Source organism: Serinus canaria, chromosome 7 (assembly GCF_022539315.1).
Source record: "Serinus canaria isolate serCan28SL12 chromosome 7, serCan2020, whole genome shotgun sequence".
Classification (NCBI taxonomy): domain Eukaryota; kingdom Metazoa; phylum Chordata; class Aves; order Passeriformes; family Fringillidae; genus Serinus; species Serinus canaria.
Window position 1 is genome coordinate 23522063 of NC_066321.1, and position 16965 is coordinate 23539027.

At 40.3% G+C, this 16965-nt stretch overlaps 1 protein-coding gene across 2 annotated transcripts in view; it reads right to left on the reverse strand.

The window, feature by feature from the left end:
- Positions 1-5074: 5074 nt before the first annotated feature.
- The window catches only part of PDE1A (phosphodiesterase 1A), a 141928-nt gene continuing 130037 nt past the window's right edge, over positions 5075-16965 (reverse strand). For both annotated transcript variants that reach the window (XM_050976930.1, XM_018911593.3), the window contains 3 exons: positions 12503-12778; positions 7312-7431; positions 5075-6991 (listed from right to left, as the gene is read on the reverse strand). In XM_050976930.1, the coding sequence (XP_050832887.1) occupies positions 7355-7431; positions 12503-12778 (353 nt within the window). In that variant the 3' untranslated portion in view covers positions 5075-6991; positions 7312-7354. The remainder of the gene's footprint in view (positions 6992-7311; positions 7432-12502; positions 12779-16965) is intronic.

Genomic DNA, 16965 nt, shown 5'->3' on the forward strand with positions numbered 1-16965 from the left:
TGGTGCAGGGCTCCCCTCCTCATTTCTTTCCTCTTGAGACAAGGTTGGTTTTTTTTTTTTTTTTTTTCATGAGGGACCTTATTCCTGCAGAAAATAAGGCATTGTCTGTCCACTAACCCTGGGGGGACAATGTAAGGGCACATTTAAAACATGCTGTCCCTCAAACTCCCCTTTCTTCCTCTCCTATTGCGTCCATGTTAGTACCCAGGCCCACAGATGTTCTTTTTTTATTCTTTTTATTATTTTTTTCTATAGCAGCTCAGCGCAGGAGTGAGCTCCAGAAAGAGCCTCAGTTGTTCTGTTGATTCCTGACATGTGCAATTCCATTTAACCTTTTCATGCACAGCCCCACACTTGGCAGCTTGAGTGGATGCTAAATGCCGTCTGCTTTGCTGCTTTCTCTCCTTTATCCTCCAGTGAGGATTGCAGCACTTGGAGCAAATCTCAAGCAAGATATTTGGAGCAAATCTCAAGCAAGATATCCTCTGCTAAACCTCAGGCTGTTTCATCAAAGTGGGCTGATGGGGTTTATACAGGTTCAGTGTCTATATTCTGCCGTAGAGTTTTTGTGGTTTTTATTAAATAATCTGGGGGGATTAGGGTGGAAAAATTATTTGGTATTCTGCTAGGCCATCCACACTCTTTCAGTTTTGTAATGATTCATTTGCCTAGTATATACTGACCCTTAGTGGTAAACTGAGATTTTAAATGCATTTCCAAGTTCCTAAATTTCGCTTTTCTCTTTGGCCCAACTGTTCAGAAAATAGCAGGAATATTTGCTGTGCATCAGGATAGCCTATCTATGTAAACAGCCCACAATGTCTTCCACAGACATTAACAGGCATGTGAAAATAATGATGGCAGGTGTTATTAGCTCTTCTGAAGGGAGGGCTGTGGGAAGCAGGAGTGTCGAAAGGTTATTCCAAAATGCAAAACAAGAAGGCTGGCATTGAGAAGCAATACTCTCCACATAATGAGAAACAAATAAGAACTCAGTATCTGGCACTAACGAACACCTCAAGCTAACTGTGGAATGAGTATTAATTAGGTTTCCAAAATAGCATCTTTCTGAAAAGCAGCTGAGGTGTAATATTGCTCCTTATTAATCAAAGCAATGGGACAATGTGAACTCTGCAAAAAATAAATGGTTTGCAGATGGCTGTGTGCATCTTTAATAATGACAGAAGAACACAAGTTACAGCTTTAAATGCCAGGGACCCTTTCTGCATCTTCTCCTTTTCAGAGAGCGATATTTGCAGTTTTCAAGGCAGTGAGGAAAGTGTGTTGGTTTCTTATTACATTTTCCCTGCAGCATAAATTCTGTTGATGTGCTTCCCTAATCATTCTAATTATACTGCCATATGTTGCTCTCATCTTTCTTTTTCTCTCCTAATGGGACATAGATTCTCTCTTTTGAATATGTCATTTGTTTATTACATTTATCAAGGGTTTTAACATTATATGGGACTTTTAATTGCTTTTTTAAACACTCAGCAGATTGAATATTAAAAACAGACATGAAGGTCAACTATAAATAATATTTAAATTGCTGGTGACATTTTTATTCTCTAATTTGCTGGAAATATCAACTCTGTAGTCATGGTCCTGTATCTGCTGTTTATTTGAAACCACACACATGTCCTCCAGAGCTACTTTGGCTGCAGTCACTGTTCTGCCCTACCCCAAACCACCTTGTGCCTAGCAGATTAGGAGTCTTCCCCAGGTGGGAACACTAAAATAAAGATGCATCATGTATTAAAATGTTTGGCCCAAAATATGCTGCCATTATTTCCAGCTGTGAACTTCTGCTGAACCCCAGACAATAAAGCTGAATGTTCATATCTGACAAGTAAGAAAAACACAGTTCTCCCTCAAAGTCTCAAAGATAAGGAAGCACAATTTCAATAAAAGAATTCAAGATGGCCTAAAATTAAAGACATGCTTTGTACAGAGACATTAGACCCTCAGAGTACCCTGCACCACAGAAAACAAAATCTGTAAGCCAGCTGAATACAGAGAAAGCCAGAGACAACCAATTACTATCCAATTACAAATTAATTTCTGGTATAATGACACCCTCTCTCTTGGCTTTCATGGAAATGCATCATAGGTGAATTTGACCCTTTGGCTCATTGAATCTTGATTGAGATAATAATATCAGGCTTTATTCAAATAATTAGCCAATAATTTCATGTAACTTGATCTTTATTCATGGCATTATAATACCCACAGTCTTTCTTGCAGGTTCAGGAGTGCTGCTTGTAGGTGCACCAGCATTAGGTCCTATGTGGTGATGAGAAAGCTTTAAAACTACAGTCCAAATAAAAGTGAGGAAACTTCTGTTCTGCTTCACTGCTTCATCTTAAAGTCAAGACTGCCCCTACCATTTTGATTTTTACCCCCTTATTTGCTACAACTTCGTTACATCTGGTTTGTAATAATGACCTACACAGGATGTTGCAAATGCATAAAACTCAACAGCTTTAAAGGTCATACACTCTGTAATCTCTGAGTAGCTGATTTTGTTAAGATATTATCTGTCCAAGTTCAGCTCATGTAAAGTTCCCCAACAATTCTCCCCTCAAAGGCCACAAGCAAAGCACTGGCCTAGGCACAAAGCAAGCATTTCGCAGCAAAGTTCATCCCAAAAGTTTTATAAGAGATTTATTCCCATCTTTTAGAAGAGATTTTTTTCCATTAATAACTCCATGGTTATAACTTTCGTCTTTGTTCCCAGGGGAAAACTTAGATATTCACAGTTTGATAAAACTTCTGAATGTTTGCCCTGGGACATGGAAAAGAACTCTCTGGAGACCCATTAAATACTTAAATGACCAGGAAAGTAAAATTATTCCAGGGAAGTAGCCTAAATGTTTGCATAGTGTTTGACAGAGAACAACTTCTTTTACTCATAGCATTAAATTCAATTCCACTCATTTTTCCATACTGTTTCTCAAGGATGTGATTTTTTAAAAAAGGCTTTTAAAGGGATGTACTCCCCTTTCAGACAAACCTTTTTCTGCCAAACTACTGTACACAGAAATCTCTAATCTGCTGCTGGAGAATGCTAGTCACACTTACATTTTCCTCTTTCTCACACAATAACTGTATAGTCTGTTAAATATACACATTTTAGACACTTACCACTAGTGATCCTGATTTGTTAATTTGAAAGAATTTTCATTACAGTAGTGGCTTGTTTGACTTCTGGCATCTCTACAAGAAGGTCCTTTGTGCATGTAGCTCAGATGGCACCTGGAAAAGAGGAACTGCAAAGAATGTGGTATAAAGTGGTTGTCTTGATTTATTTTCATCATGTACCTAGTTGGGATTTGATACAGGTTTGAGCCTATGGGATTCTTCCCATTCATTTTCAATCCAGGTGGATAGGGGCCCTGTTTAATTCCATTTACACTGAACTTGGATTATAAAATTTGCACCATGCCATGGAGGTATCTCTCAAAGTCAATACCCTCCTGAAGAATTGTTGCTCCTTCAGTCCCAGTGGCTCCTTCAGTTTCAACCACAGCATGATTTTTCGTAAAAAAAATATTTTATTGGTTATGTTTGTCTTCATGTGAGGGCTATTTTAGCCATAAAGGCTAAGAAGGCAAAACTGGCTTAAAAAAATTTGTTTTCAAACATGCCATGAGGATGTGAGTGAGTTTGTGGGACAGTAATGGAAAAATTGTGGAGTCCCAACTGGGTGAAAGGGGTGGCAAGGACCATATATGTGCACTGTCACTTCTCAAAGTCAGTCATACACAAAGGAGCAAAAATGCTCCAGGAAATCAAATTTGTAACTAACACTCAGGAGCTTCACAATCCTTGCCCTCAAATCAGATTTATTTGGGAATATCATCATAGGAAATATGGACAAATACAGCAGAATAAAAACACACAGTTGTAGATTGCCTTCTTGAAAATTAAATAAAAAAAAATACTGGCTAGATCATAACCCATAACAATATTACATAATATATCTGCCATATATCTCAAGATAAAAGTACAAAATAAAACTCTTGAGGGCTCATTTCTAGCTACAGCTTGGCAGTGTGCTGGATGCAGGGTGCATGCCCAGGATGCTGTGGGGGGATGCAGATACAAACACCATTTCTCAGGGCCCCATGCAGAGTTTTGGTAGCGCAGCCTCACAGCTTTCAGAGATCAAACTGCTCTTCTGGGAGAGGCTCTCTCAAGAAGCTTTTCTCCCAAATGAACCCAGATTCCACCCTGCCCAAAGCTTTAAGCAGCATGTGTTGGCTCTATTGGTATTTTCCATCAAAGCAAATTTCTCCTCATCCAAACAACACACCAAGCTTTGGGTCATGTCCAGGCAAAATCTTGCTAAGAATAAAGGAAGGAAGGAAGAAAGAAAGAGAGTCAGCTGGCATTAACAAAAAACTAAAGACTCTTCTTGTATTTCAGTAACATCTACCACAGTGATAAAATCTGAATACAAATGAGCAAATAGGATTATTTATAGAAAAGTCACACTTCTATCCTATGAGTGAGATCTGCAGGCAGTGAGCACCTCCTGTGAGACCTTCTAGCTTCTTCAGTGGGAAATCTTGGTGCTCACTATGACAGCAGGACACTGAGAGCCCCACAGGGTGCTTCAAGTTCTCTGCAGAATCTGTTATATTTTCTGCTTGTATTTCCAGGGGAAAATTTTTGTAGAGTAATAAATGTCAACAGGATAGAGACACTGAAAAAAACCCTTTAAGTTCAACTATGGTAAAAGTCTGAAAGTGAAAATACAATATAAAGATTAAACTCTGATTGCTTCAGACTTTCAGTCTCAGTGAATCATAAATTATCATGTTGAAAAACAGTCAGTAGCAAGTATCAGCAAGTATCTGGCCCAGTTTTTAAAGATAGTAGTTGTCTTTTGTCCTTTTCAAATTTGGTGGGAACTATAGATGATCTACTTATCTAAAATAAGTTTCTGACTTCTCAGATCTTAATCAAAAAGATTTTCCACCACCACAGCATATGGCAACTTACAATTAAAAAAAGTCTGATATGACCATTAAATTTCTTCTCTTGTCATAAGGACAATAAGAAGCCATAAGATGGTTTACGTTTTATTACAAAGGAAAAAAAAAGAGTCCAACATTCCCAAAAAGGATGCAAAGGTGCACAGAGCGGTCCAGGCTACTAATAATTTGCTCAAACACCAGCAGAGAATATATATATATATAAATTCTTAACTCTTAGCAAAAAATATGGATTGCGTTATAACATCTATGATACAATTTCATCTGTTAACATTTCATTCGTTAACGGCACTGTACAGAAATTTGTCCATGCTAAATACAAGCCTTGGACCAGATACACAAAACAATTTAAATGTATTTTTTACATCCTATATGCACAAACATTTCTTAAGTTAAAACTATGCATACTACTTATGCATAGCACATATATGGCTTACATATTCAATGACAGGAATTCCACCTTTCGGCATGCCCCTGTCCCAGGGCTCAGAGCTTACACTGTTCCCAGCTCAACTTTGACTGCTCTGCTGTCAGAAAAGAGACAGTCAACAGGGATGGACATGTAAAGGTCAGCAAAGGGGATTGTTTCATGATTCCTTCTTCAGTCAGACAAAGCGTGCCCTTGCTGAGGTGGAGCCTGATGCCCGCTGAGCTCTGGCTGGATCCCTGAAGCAGCACATGAACAGCACACGGGTCCCAGCTGCCCCTGGCACAGAGGAGAGTGCCACTGCCCCCACGAGTCCCCTTCAGAGCAGAGCATGGCTGATTAGAAAGACTTTTTGTTCAGTGAGGTAATAACCACAGGGTCCCAAAAGGAGAGCAGGGAGCACAGCGTCGAGAGCCACCTGAGTGCCCGCAGCCTGAACGGGAGCCTAGAGTTTCCTGGCAGGTTCCAGCGGAGGGAAATGAGGTTGGCTGCAGCTGTGTGAGACACCCAGACAAATCAAGAGGGGTCATGTGCAGCTCGAGGGAAGAAGAGATGAAAATGGAGTTTCTTTCTGGGCACAGTTTGGGCTGGAGGGCTCATTCTGAGGCTTCTTGCAGAGGTAACTGCCTGCGTGCTGCTGGTTTTGCTGCCCCTCGAAAAGAAACAAACTCTAGGAAAGATGCTGCTGGATGCATGTTGTCACCTTTGCATTTGAGATAAACCATGACACAAGGCCTCTGTGCCACCTTCCAATTCTGTCTGAGAGGCAAGACAACATTTTGCTGAAGTGAAGCAATTTTCATGTATTTCTGTTGCTGTCTCTTCCACCCAACAAAACAATAAGCACCAGCTTCATGGAAGGGCTGACACCAGTGCTGTTGTCTTTCAAAATATTACAGGATTCAGAATGTTTTAATCTTTAATGCCAGATGCTATTCAATTAATTTTTAACAGATATTTTAAATATTTTCAGATTTGTTCCATGCCAGTTCTGTCCATATGGCAGCCACAGCAGTGGGGAAGAATCATCATTCGTGCAGGCTGGTCAGCGTAACTTTGCAACTCCCCTGTACAGTCTATAAACATTTATTTCCAGATATTTTAAGGAAGCTAACAAGTAGGACTTTAATGGTGCATGCAGCATGATTGCATGAACAAGTACCTAGGAACACATTTCTTTTTGATTTTCCATTTTCATTGGACAGCGGCAGCAGTGACACGGAACAGCAATCCCAGGCAGATGACAAACATCATGTTTTCACACGTCTCATGATTAACTGGAAATGTCTGGTACCAGTGATGCAACAAAGCAAGGTCCAACTTTGGCTGAAAAGATTATTTTGGCTAGTTTAAGAAAGCAGAATAGAAGAGGAAATAGCAACACAAAAACAACTGAAATCTTGCAAATTTTTAAGTGCCTTGAGTTACCAGCTCAGGGTTTTACATTTTACATTTTTGAACATTTTGTTCAATCACTCTCCACAGAAATAGGATGATCCAAGAACAAGTTGACAGATAACAGCCTCTGAGATCATGAGGTAGGAACAGCTAGAGTTCTCTTCTCCTGCAACAGAGGTCAAATGAAAATTCATAAACAAGAGATTTCTGATACTACTACTTCCAATATTCCATATACTTGAATTGAGGATGATTTTATCACATGATCATTTAGTCTGACACTAAGGATTCAGATTTAAAAGTACTGGTTTTCCCTTCTTTATACTGAATTTTTTTAAGGTGACATTGAAAGTGGGGTATTCTGTGGTATTCAACATTTTGTAACACAAGCACAACTGGGATGGAACAAAGAGGTTAACAATAGCACTAAGCAAGCCTTTATGGTATAAAACACTCCCCATTAAAAGAAAGAAACTACCAAATTACCTGTCCTGCCTGAAATGTCAGAAGCTTATAAGAAATAGCACATCTAGTTCTGTACCAGTGCTTCTGTCTGCTCCGTGGCTTTTACAATATCTTCTGACTTCTTACAGTGTTTAGGCTCACCTGGAAGATAAACAAATGAGATTGGCAACCTGAACGAGGAAGCTAACCAAGTCAAGAGAATCTGCACAGCCACAGACAGACAGAACCTAGTTCCTCAAGATATTTTAGGGATGAAATGAGGTTTCAGTCACTGCTTCCTTTAATTGCTTTCTCACCAGAATAAGCATCGGCTTGAATTAAATAATCATTATGGTTAATCCACAAGGCAAAAGATAGAATGAAAGCAATAGATCACAGCATGAAACAAAACTATGAAGACTTTTCCATGAGTGTGAATAAAGTGGGTTTGGTTCATTTTTTTGTTCCAGCTTATTGAAAGTCAAAATTCACCCTCTGCAAAGTGCTGTTTAAATCCTCTTTACTGCAGGCTTTCAAATCAGAGTCTGAGCTCCTCCCAGATAATGAGAGATGCCAGTGTCAGGTTCTAAGAACGAAATTCAATCAGAGAGGAGAAATGACACAGAGTAACACAAGCAGCTTTCAAACTAAGTGATACAACATGAATCTCAAATAGACAACCATAGAATTAAACTGTTACTTAAACTGTTCCTTCTGTTGCTTTGAAAGAGTACAGCTGAGGAATTTATACACTGAGACGGTAGGCAGGGTACAAGGTGGCAAACTCACAGTGTTAATTACTAACTACATATAGTAACTTCTCAGTTTTATCCACTTGACAGAGAGATCCCACCAGTCAAATGTCGGAAAGAAAAAGCACAGAAGTCTCAAAAGTGGAAAAGATGATCTGGGAGAAGCTTAAAAGTTATAAAAACAGTGAGGGGGATACTTTTGAAAGCCAGAAAACTAAGGTAGAAGTAGCTGAAAGAGAAAGCAGCTGATGCATGATCTAAAAGGAAAATTAGAAGATGACTGTGAGTTGAAGAAGAGGGTGACTGTTTTCAAAAGAGAATAGGAAGGGAGGAAAGAAAACTCAAGAGAACAAGCATGAAGAAAGAAGAAAATTAATACCTACAAATCTGCCATGGCTTCACTGTAAACAAATAAGAATTGCTACTGATTTCACCTTTGTTTCACCACCTTGAATGGTGGCAGAGTGTGTGCTGTCCACTCTGTAATGCAGACACAAGCAGATGGGCCATATTCCCACAAACAGCACCCTACACCACCCCTGATTTTCAATCAATTTAATGTAGGTGGAATAGAGACAACCAATACTTCAAAGGCTTTTAAAGTCTCAAAATTGGAGTAACATTAATTAGAACAAGGAGGTCTACAGATCTTTCAGCCTGTGGCTCTTTCTGGAGGGATTTAGCAAAACTTTATTAGCATTATTATCTGTTAAAAAAAGAAAAAAAGGGGCAGGGTGGGAAGAAGAATGAAAGCAAAAGCTATTTATCTAAATATTCAGATTTAAATTTGACACATGATTTTGTGGAAGCCTTAAAACAAAACAATTCATGGAATTACAGAATATGCTGAGTTGCAAAGGACCCCAAGGATCATCACATCTGGCTCCTGGTCTCGCTCAGCACCACTTCCAAGAATCACACCCTGTGCCTGAAAGCCTTATCCAAATGTTTCTTGAACTCTGTCAGCCTTGGTGCTGTGACCACTGCCCTGGGGAGCCTGTTCTGGTGTACAACCACCCTCTGGGTGAAGAACCTTTTCCTAGTACCCAACCTAAACCTCCCCAGCAAAACTTCAGGCCACTCCCTCAGGTCCTGTCATTGCCACCACAGAAGAGTTCAGTGCCTGCCCCTTCTCTTCCCCTCATGAGGAAGTTGTAGCTGCAATGAGGTCTCCCCTCTGTCTCTTCTTCTCCAGGCTGAACAGACCAAGTACCCTCAGCTGCTCCTCATATGGCTCCTATTCCAGACCCTTCCCATCCTGTGCCTCCCCTGGAAGGTCCCCAATAGCTTCATATCTTTCTTATATTGGGGTATAAATTTCAAAAAATGAAACAGTAACTTCTAAGGTGTATATAGCTTTCTGTTTGTGCATCAAGGTTTTTTATGTGATTAAATAAACGAGGTTGCTAATGGCTGTTCTCTTCTAAACCCTATCTTTTTAATAAAGACATTATTTGCCTATTTAATCTAACCTTCCCTCCATCCTTATCCATGCCTGAACAGGGATGCTTTCCCTTAGCCCCAGGACCCTGGTGTACCCAAGGAAGCAGGCAGCACAGCAATCTGCTCCCTCTCTGCTGGGACACAGAGGCTCCCACCCTGCTCAGCTCCACGGGGCCACCGCAGCACCGAGCGCTCACCAAGCACCTGCCTGGCACAGGGGATCCCAGGATGCCACCTGCAGCACCAGAAACCACACTGGCCTGTGGGTGGTGTGGATCTGCCCACTGCTGTTCAACCTGGCTGTGCTCCAGAGGCTCTCACTGGCTGAATGCTGGGGATGTGGAATGTGCTGCACGCTCGGTGGGACTGGGCAGTCCTCTCCTGTCACATAGAGTGAAGCTACTGGCAATCCTTTTTATCACAGATTTATGATCTCCCTTGCATTTTGATATTAGGGATTAATGTGGCTATCATTACGAGTGAGGAGCTAAGTTTGCCAATTAGCATTTATAAATCATTGAAATGTGGAGTCGTTTAATTAAACATAAGCAGTTTTTAAAATTAATGTTTTAATTAATAAATCACTCTGGAGAAAAGGAAAATCATCACTTAAAAAAATCACCTTGTAATAGTTTCACTTACTCTTGTACCATTCAATTAAAGTGAGACGATGGAAAGAAAAAAGGTATTGTGGAGAAAAACAACATTCAGTCTCAACTGCAGTGGTTGTAAGAGCAACCCTCCAGTCTTCCCTCTGCACCAACCTGGTCCCAGGGCAGAGCTACTCCTGTTGCTAAATGTGATGGTCTACAAGAACTACACCTAGAATGAGATGTGACACAAAAAGCAGAAAACAGCCCCTTTTAAATATTTTAAAATGGGGAACCCCCCCATCACAGCACATCCAAACATTCACTGAAAGCTCCCAAGAATGCACACACATCATCTTCCAGTGTTCCCCAACTGCTGTAACTGAATCACAGAAAACTTTACTGGATTTTCTGCTCTTTATAAAAGACAGAACAATGACAGCTAACATACGAAATTTCAACCTGAATAACCATGTTGCTTTTCTTTTTCCTTTCTATCTCACCCTCCCAGCCCTAGCATCCCCAGGTGCTCACTTCTCCACCCCAGGAGTCAGCAAGCACTCTGGACCTCCCCTTAGCCTTCTACAAGCCCCATCCTCAGTTCAGAAAGTACAGAAGTAGAGAAGCCTTCTTCTTGGAAGAAACATGGAGAGTGTCCTGACAGATGTATGGTGTCTCTTGGAATAATTTGTGAAACAGAGAAAGGTCAGGTGTTTGCTACCTTCTGCTTGCTTGAAGCAGCATTCCATTGAAAATGTCTGACCTTGGTTATAAGAGTCCTGTCTGGATCCACTGGACATCAACAGAGGTGCAAAAAGAGCATTAAAAACCTAATGTCTTCTTGCTCATTTAATAATTCTTTCAGTTTGAAGTTTCAAAGTTCAATGCATTCTCCAAAAAATTTCCTGCCTTAGAAAACAAATGAGATGAGCATTTTCTAAGAGAAAAAAATCCGTGTTCTTATTGGAAAGGGGGAATGCAAAGACTAAAAGGTGGAATGCAAAGTTCACACAAAAACTTGAATTAACTGCATGCTGAGCTGTATCTGACCCCTCAAACATCATTTTTGGTCAGCCATCTGAAGACCCACAAGTACAGCTACACCACAAATGCCTTCTGCCAAGTCTGAAAGATGAAAGATGCAGCTTTTCCCACAGCATTCCTCATCCAGGAGATGGAGAACTTCTCTAAGGCACTTAAATTTTAAGCTGAGCTTTAATACAAACCTGTCGTAAAAAATACATGTCAAAAGATAAAATGTCAGTTATTAGACAACGTCAAATGCCGTGAAAGTAGTTTTAGTGTAAATATTTTGATTTAGGGCCCTAAATTAACCATCTGTTATTTCTGATGGAAAAAAAAACCTGTCAACAATAAAAGCATGGAGCCATGGAATGTGGAAATCTAGAGTAGGTGGGAGTTCTCCATAAAAAGGTTTTTTGAGAAATATGCCAAGTAATATACTCATGTCTAAGCTGAGCATTATAAGCACTTCAGTGCTGCTGCTCAGACAATGCCATATTCTGGCACAATATTGCAAGGCTTACTGTCATTAAAGCATTAATGAGTTTCACATTTTAAGTAAAAGTGAGGAAAAGAAGTGTCATTATATCCTTGGTTCTTCTTTTTATCCTAACGCCTCAAAGCTTATTCTAGCTATAAGCAAACTCAGAAAATAAAGTGAAGATGTACAGAGTCTTCCTCTTCCTTTGATAACTTCTATTCCTCATGGCTTGGGCATGTTGCCCTTGATGCTGTGTGACAATCTCCAGATCCCAGACATGGTCAGCTTGTGATAAAATACTTACACTCTAAAACATATTCTGACATTTCAGTGATGTTCTGGCTGCTCCACTTGTCTAGCAGCTACAGCCAAGAGACTGATCTTCCTGATTAAGTGAATGACACAGTCCCATGACTACTACTGCTGGCAAATTCCAGCTACTTAAGCTTAACTCTTAGATTCACACTGTGTTGGTACAAAGGATGTGTTTTACAAATAACAATCATATTAGGTACCCAAACTAAGGGGAACAAATATTAATAGTGTAATTACTTATTCAAAAAGAAAATGTTAGATCTGTTCTGAAAGTTTACCTTATTCCCCAGTAACAAATGTCTATTTAATTGCAAATATATATCTTTAAATTATACTTAAACCATTCTTCAAGTTCAACTAAAGTATATTCTCTAAAGAATTTTCTAGTAGATCCCAAATAGCTGATATCAAGAAATTGGTGTTTGTTTCTATGCTTCTATTTGATGTTTTAGGATACTACCACTTTGACACAGGCCTGAGGAAGCTGTCCTGTGCTGGTGGTTTGTCCAACACCTGATTTCGATATTTTACATTGCTGTTGATGTTTGACAGGGAGATCCCAGACACTGCTGCAGCTTCACCCTGGACAGCTCCATTAGAGTGGCTTGTGCTCTGAGATGAAGCATTACCATTCAGTGGGTCTGTATTCTGGGTCTCTTGCTGGGCATCGCTGAGCTCTTTCTGGTTCGGATCAGAGTTAGTGCATTTTTCTGAGCTGGATTCATCACTCAGAGGAGTGTCCAAAGAGACTACTTGTAGGACGATGGATCTGGGAGGACAGGCTGAACCATCACTCCCCTGACTACTCTCATTTTGTGTCCTTGTTGCCTCTTCCTGTAACTGTGCATCTGTGGAATTTCTGCTTTGGTCTTTTTCCTGTTCACCAACATTTTTCACAAGTTCTTCTACAAAGAGGGAACAAAATAGGTGAATTAGATAAGAAGGATATGCCACAATACTTTGATTTCAGAGTAGTGACATATAGAGCTGCACACAGGAACACTGTGAACATCAGTTTCTGCATGAGGCCATGCCCAGTGTTTAACATGGGTCAGATTCTGCTCCTGATTGCACGACTGCAGCTGAATGTAGAGGTCCTCCTTCTGGTTTGATGTCAGTATCTATCTCCTTTTTGGCCATAATACAGAGCAAGGAGCATCATCAGCCAACAGAGGAGCCCTTCCTGCAGGCATGTCCCTCTGCAGTGGTGTTCACTGACACAGGACTAGGAAGAGCAGAGCTTATCAGCTCTGCAAGGGAGAGAGGGCATGGAGGGGAATGCCCTCTTGGGGATGGGCAGGCAGCAAAGCTGAGGGGAAGCCCTGAAGGAAATTGGCCTATCAACCTGGAAAAGTCCAAACCATCCAGTTGGGAACAAGCTGGAACAAGCTGTTGGGGGTTATGCACGTGCTGTCCAGTCCTGCTGCCATTCTGGCTAAAGGCACATCTGGAATGGGAAGGGACAGACATGGGGAAACTGTTCTTCAGGGGACAGCAGCAACAGGAACAAATAATGTTTGTGGGAGGCTCCACTCCTTACTTTATTGCAGAGACCCAGAGAACAGTACAAATGAAATGGGCCAGAGTAAAAGGAGAAAGAACAGAACAGCACAGAGAGATGGCACCAGGAACAACTAGATGAAAAAGAAACAGAGAATGGAAAACTTGTGATGGCAGGTGAAGAGTCCAACAAAAAATAAATGTACCATCTTCATGGAGGGCCTATTTTCTTGCTATTGTAATCTGCATTTCATAAATTTAGATTTTAGAATCTGTACTCTAGTATAGAAGATACCAAACACTGTCAATTTAAAAAGTTAGCATTGCAGTTTGAACAACATGGGCAGAAAACAGCTGCATGATATTGCACAACATTTCTAATTTGGATGTTAGAAATTACTGAGGAAGGAAACCAAGCATTGAGATACTGATGGAGCTCAACTGGCAGCTCCCAGAAACTCTGATTTTGAGTGACCAGTCCAAATGCAGGCCACAAGGGATTGCACATGACAACTGAAAGATCACCCAGACTGGAAGCACATTTTTATTGCTGTCAGCATTTTGCACCACCTCACCTTTCTAAACTCAGAGAAAAGTTCCCCCTGAGGTACAATTTGGTCTGTGAAATGGGATGGAAGGAAACATCTTCAAACCCGATGTGCAGAAGCATGGAATGATTAATTTCCTTTTTTTTGTCATTTATGCTTTCTAGTACACTTTTTTTAGAAATCAAGTACTTTAAAATTTGAGCAATTTCTACATTGTTAAACCATTTTTCCCCAAAACTTTAGTGTCCTTCTTGGTTTAGATTCCAAATCTTCTGAAACTTAGACAGGCAGTCTTTTTCTACAAACTTCAATGTAGCTCTTACAAAGAAGAGGTTGGGTTAAAGCCATTGAAAAATATGTATATGGAACTTGATGCAAGTTATATTCAATCTAGAGACATTATTTAAAGCACCTGTCACTCATGATATAACCTACCTACATAAAGCTTTTTTCCTAACAAAGTGATTTATGTGCCACATTCGCCTCCAAATGGCACAACTACAGCATTTTTCCTTAGCTTCATAAAAAACCCCAAGAAAATTCAAAGATAAAATATTTCACATGCTGTTCAGATGCATCAGTGAGTTAAAAAAAGCAAAGCTGAACTATGAACACACATAAAACTGTAATATTAATGTAGCTCATGCTGGTGAGTTTTTTAACCAAAAACCTTGTGAGAAGAGAGTATTTTTCTCACTAAATGTTGGTTTAGGCCTATTCTAGCCAGAATTCAGGTGTGTCTTGGTGTAACTGGATGGCTGACCATTTTATTCTCATGTAAGAAAGCTCAGAATGTTCATACATGCAAAATCCACTCTTATATTTTGTTCATAAAGCTGAATTTCCAAACTTAGCATTGTTCTTATTCACTCCCTAGCAATCTTAAACTGGCAAATGAAGGTTAAAAGTTTAATTTTGACAACTCTGATGGTTTGTTCCTCGTTTATGTCATGATGGTCGCCAATTTCTATGACTGTCCTTGAGATGATCCCAGATTTGTTAGTTTAAGGATATCTAAACCAGAGCCAAACTCTGACTCGGGGCTAACTGATGGATGGAGCTTTGAAATGAAGTATCTCTGCACCAAGATACACTTGGGAATATACCAGACAAAAGTGAAGCCTTTTGCATTTTAACTGGTATAAGACTACAGGATCACCACCAGGAGTGGCTGGTGGGAGGGACTGAGAAGCCTCAAGGACAAAATTCTCTATGATGATGTCACAAATGTCATTAAGACATTTCTTAGTATTAAGTCTGTCACCTGCTGGATGTCTGACTTTGTGTTCTGACTTGATTTGCTCCACTCAGCTTTAATCCACTGCTAGAAAGATGAAAAATGCTGGGTGGGTCAGCCACTTGTGGAATATGTTAAATGTGCTGGGAAAATGCAGATTTCTGCTTTCGATAACAGCTAATAATTGTACTCTGTAATACATGGGACCTTTATATTGCATGTAATATTTGGAATTTTCCATAATTTCTGCTGTCCTATATCACTCTGATGAAACAGAATTATCCAGCAGTCTAAATGAGGCTGAGACTGGGACAGTAACCAAATAAGTGGAATTCAAGCAGGGCAATGCTAAATTAATCCTAGTGTAAGAGAATGGAGCTGGCATGATGTCTGACCCCCAGTGCTGTGCAGGAGGAACTGTGACAAAGACTGTGGCAGTCTCTGCCTCCAGCCAGCCACAAAATGCCAGGAGCCTGCACTGGAATTCTAGGAAAAAAACCTCCCCCTTCCTATGGGCACATTAGCATGGCCAGCCAGAGATGGAAATGGAGTGGGCTAAATGAACCAGCTAATCTGGCATTTGAACAGGCTCAATATTCAACACTAATAAATAGATTAATAAGATATAAAATGTTAAACAACCACCTACCTCAGCCTTCAGAACAGTTTTTGTGTTTTGGGCTGTGTCTGTTGGGCACTGAAGAGCTCAGGGACTGTCACAGCCATTCAGATAAAGGCAGGCAGGAGAGCATTGTGCAGTGCAGTCAGCTCAAGATATGTGGTGGTATTGTTGCTCCTACTGGTTTTGCTCTCTCTGCTTTAACTTGGCAAAAGTGCAGGAGCCAGGCCTGTTTATGTATTTTTCAGCTGTTGGGTTTGTTTTCTTTACAAGAATCCAAGTGTTATTCAGCAAAATTTGTGTGAATTCCTCTATAAAATAAATGGATTCTATTAATCCTTCTCATGAAGGACTGTGCTTTAAGGCAAGAAAGAGCACAGAAATGCAGAACACTCCTTCATGGGAAGCAGTAATGGCATTTGACACAAACATGATAGAAAGGGTGTCCTTCTTCCATTGTGTTCAGGCTGTTGGCAAAATAACTGTAATACAATATTTTGTTTGGAAAACTGGCAGAACTTGTAAGGCAATAGCCAAATTTCAGAATAGCTAAAAAATTCTGGTATTCAGTAATTTTGTATTTGCAGGAAACGTGTTAAGTAGTGAAGGCAACCTCTTTCCTCTCTTCTTTTAATCAGATTGTACTCTTTTTTTTATTAATTCACTAGGGTCTTTTGTTTTGTTTTTCACTTAACAGGAGTCAGAAAATTTAATTGATTTCTTTGAGTCCTTTTTTTTTATTGTTTGCTTGAGTGAATGGGAGCACTGAATCCCTATCACTCCAGTGAAAGACTGTAATGTCCATGAAACAACAAAACTGCCAAAAGACCCAATCTGTAGCCCCCAGCTGTAGCAGTCTGGGTGTCCCCAAAGCACCCCAGCTGCCCTGGAGGTTCTGTACTGTCAGCTCCAGCACTGCTTTCCACCAGCCCTCTCTGTTACTGCCAATGTGTGCAGCTACACTTTCAGGACGTGGCCCAAGTGCTGAGGAAGCTCTGCTACATTTTGGGACTTTCTCTTCTGTGTATGTCCATCAACTTTCTTTTCTCACCTTTCTGTAGTACACAAAAGAGGATTCAACTGCTGTGACCTGCACAGCACATGGCTTGTAAATTACCTTCCTGTTTGCAGCAACTCCAGCGTGTCTTGAGTTAACAGGAATAGAGAGGAGATCCCCAAAAGCCATGT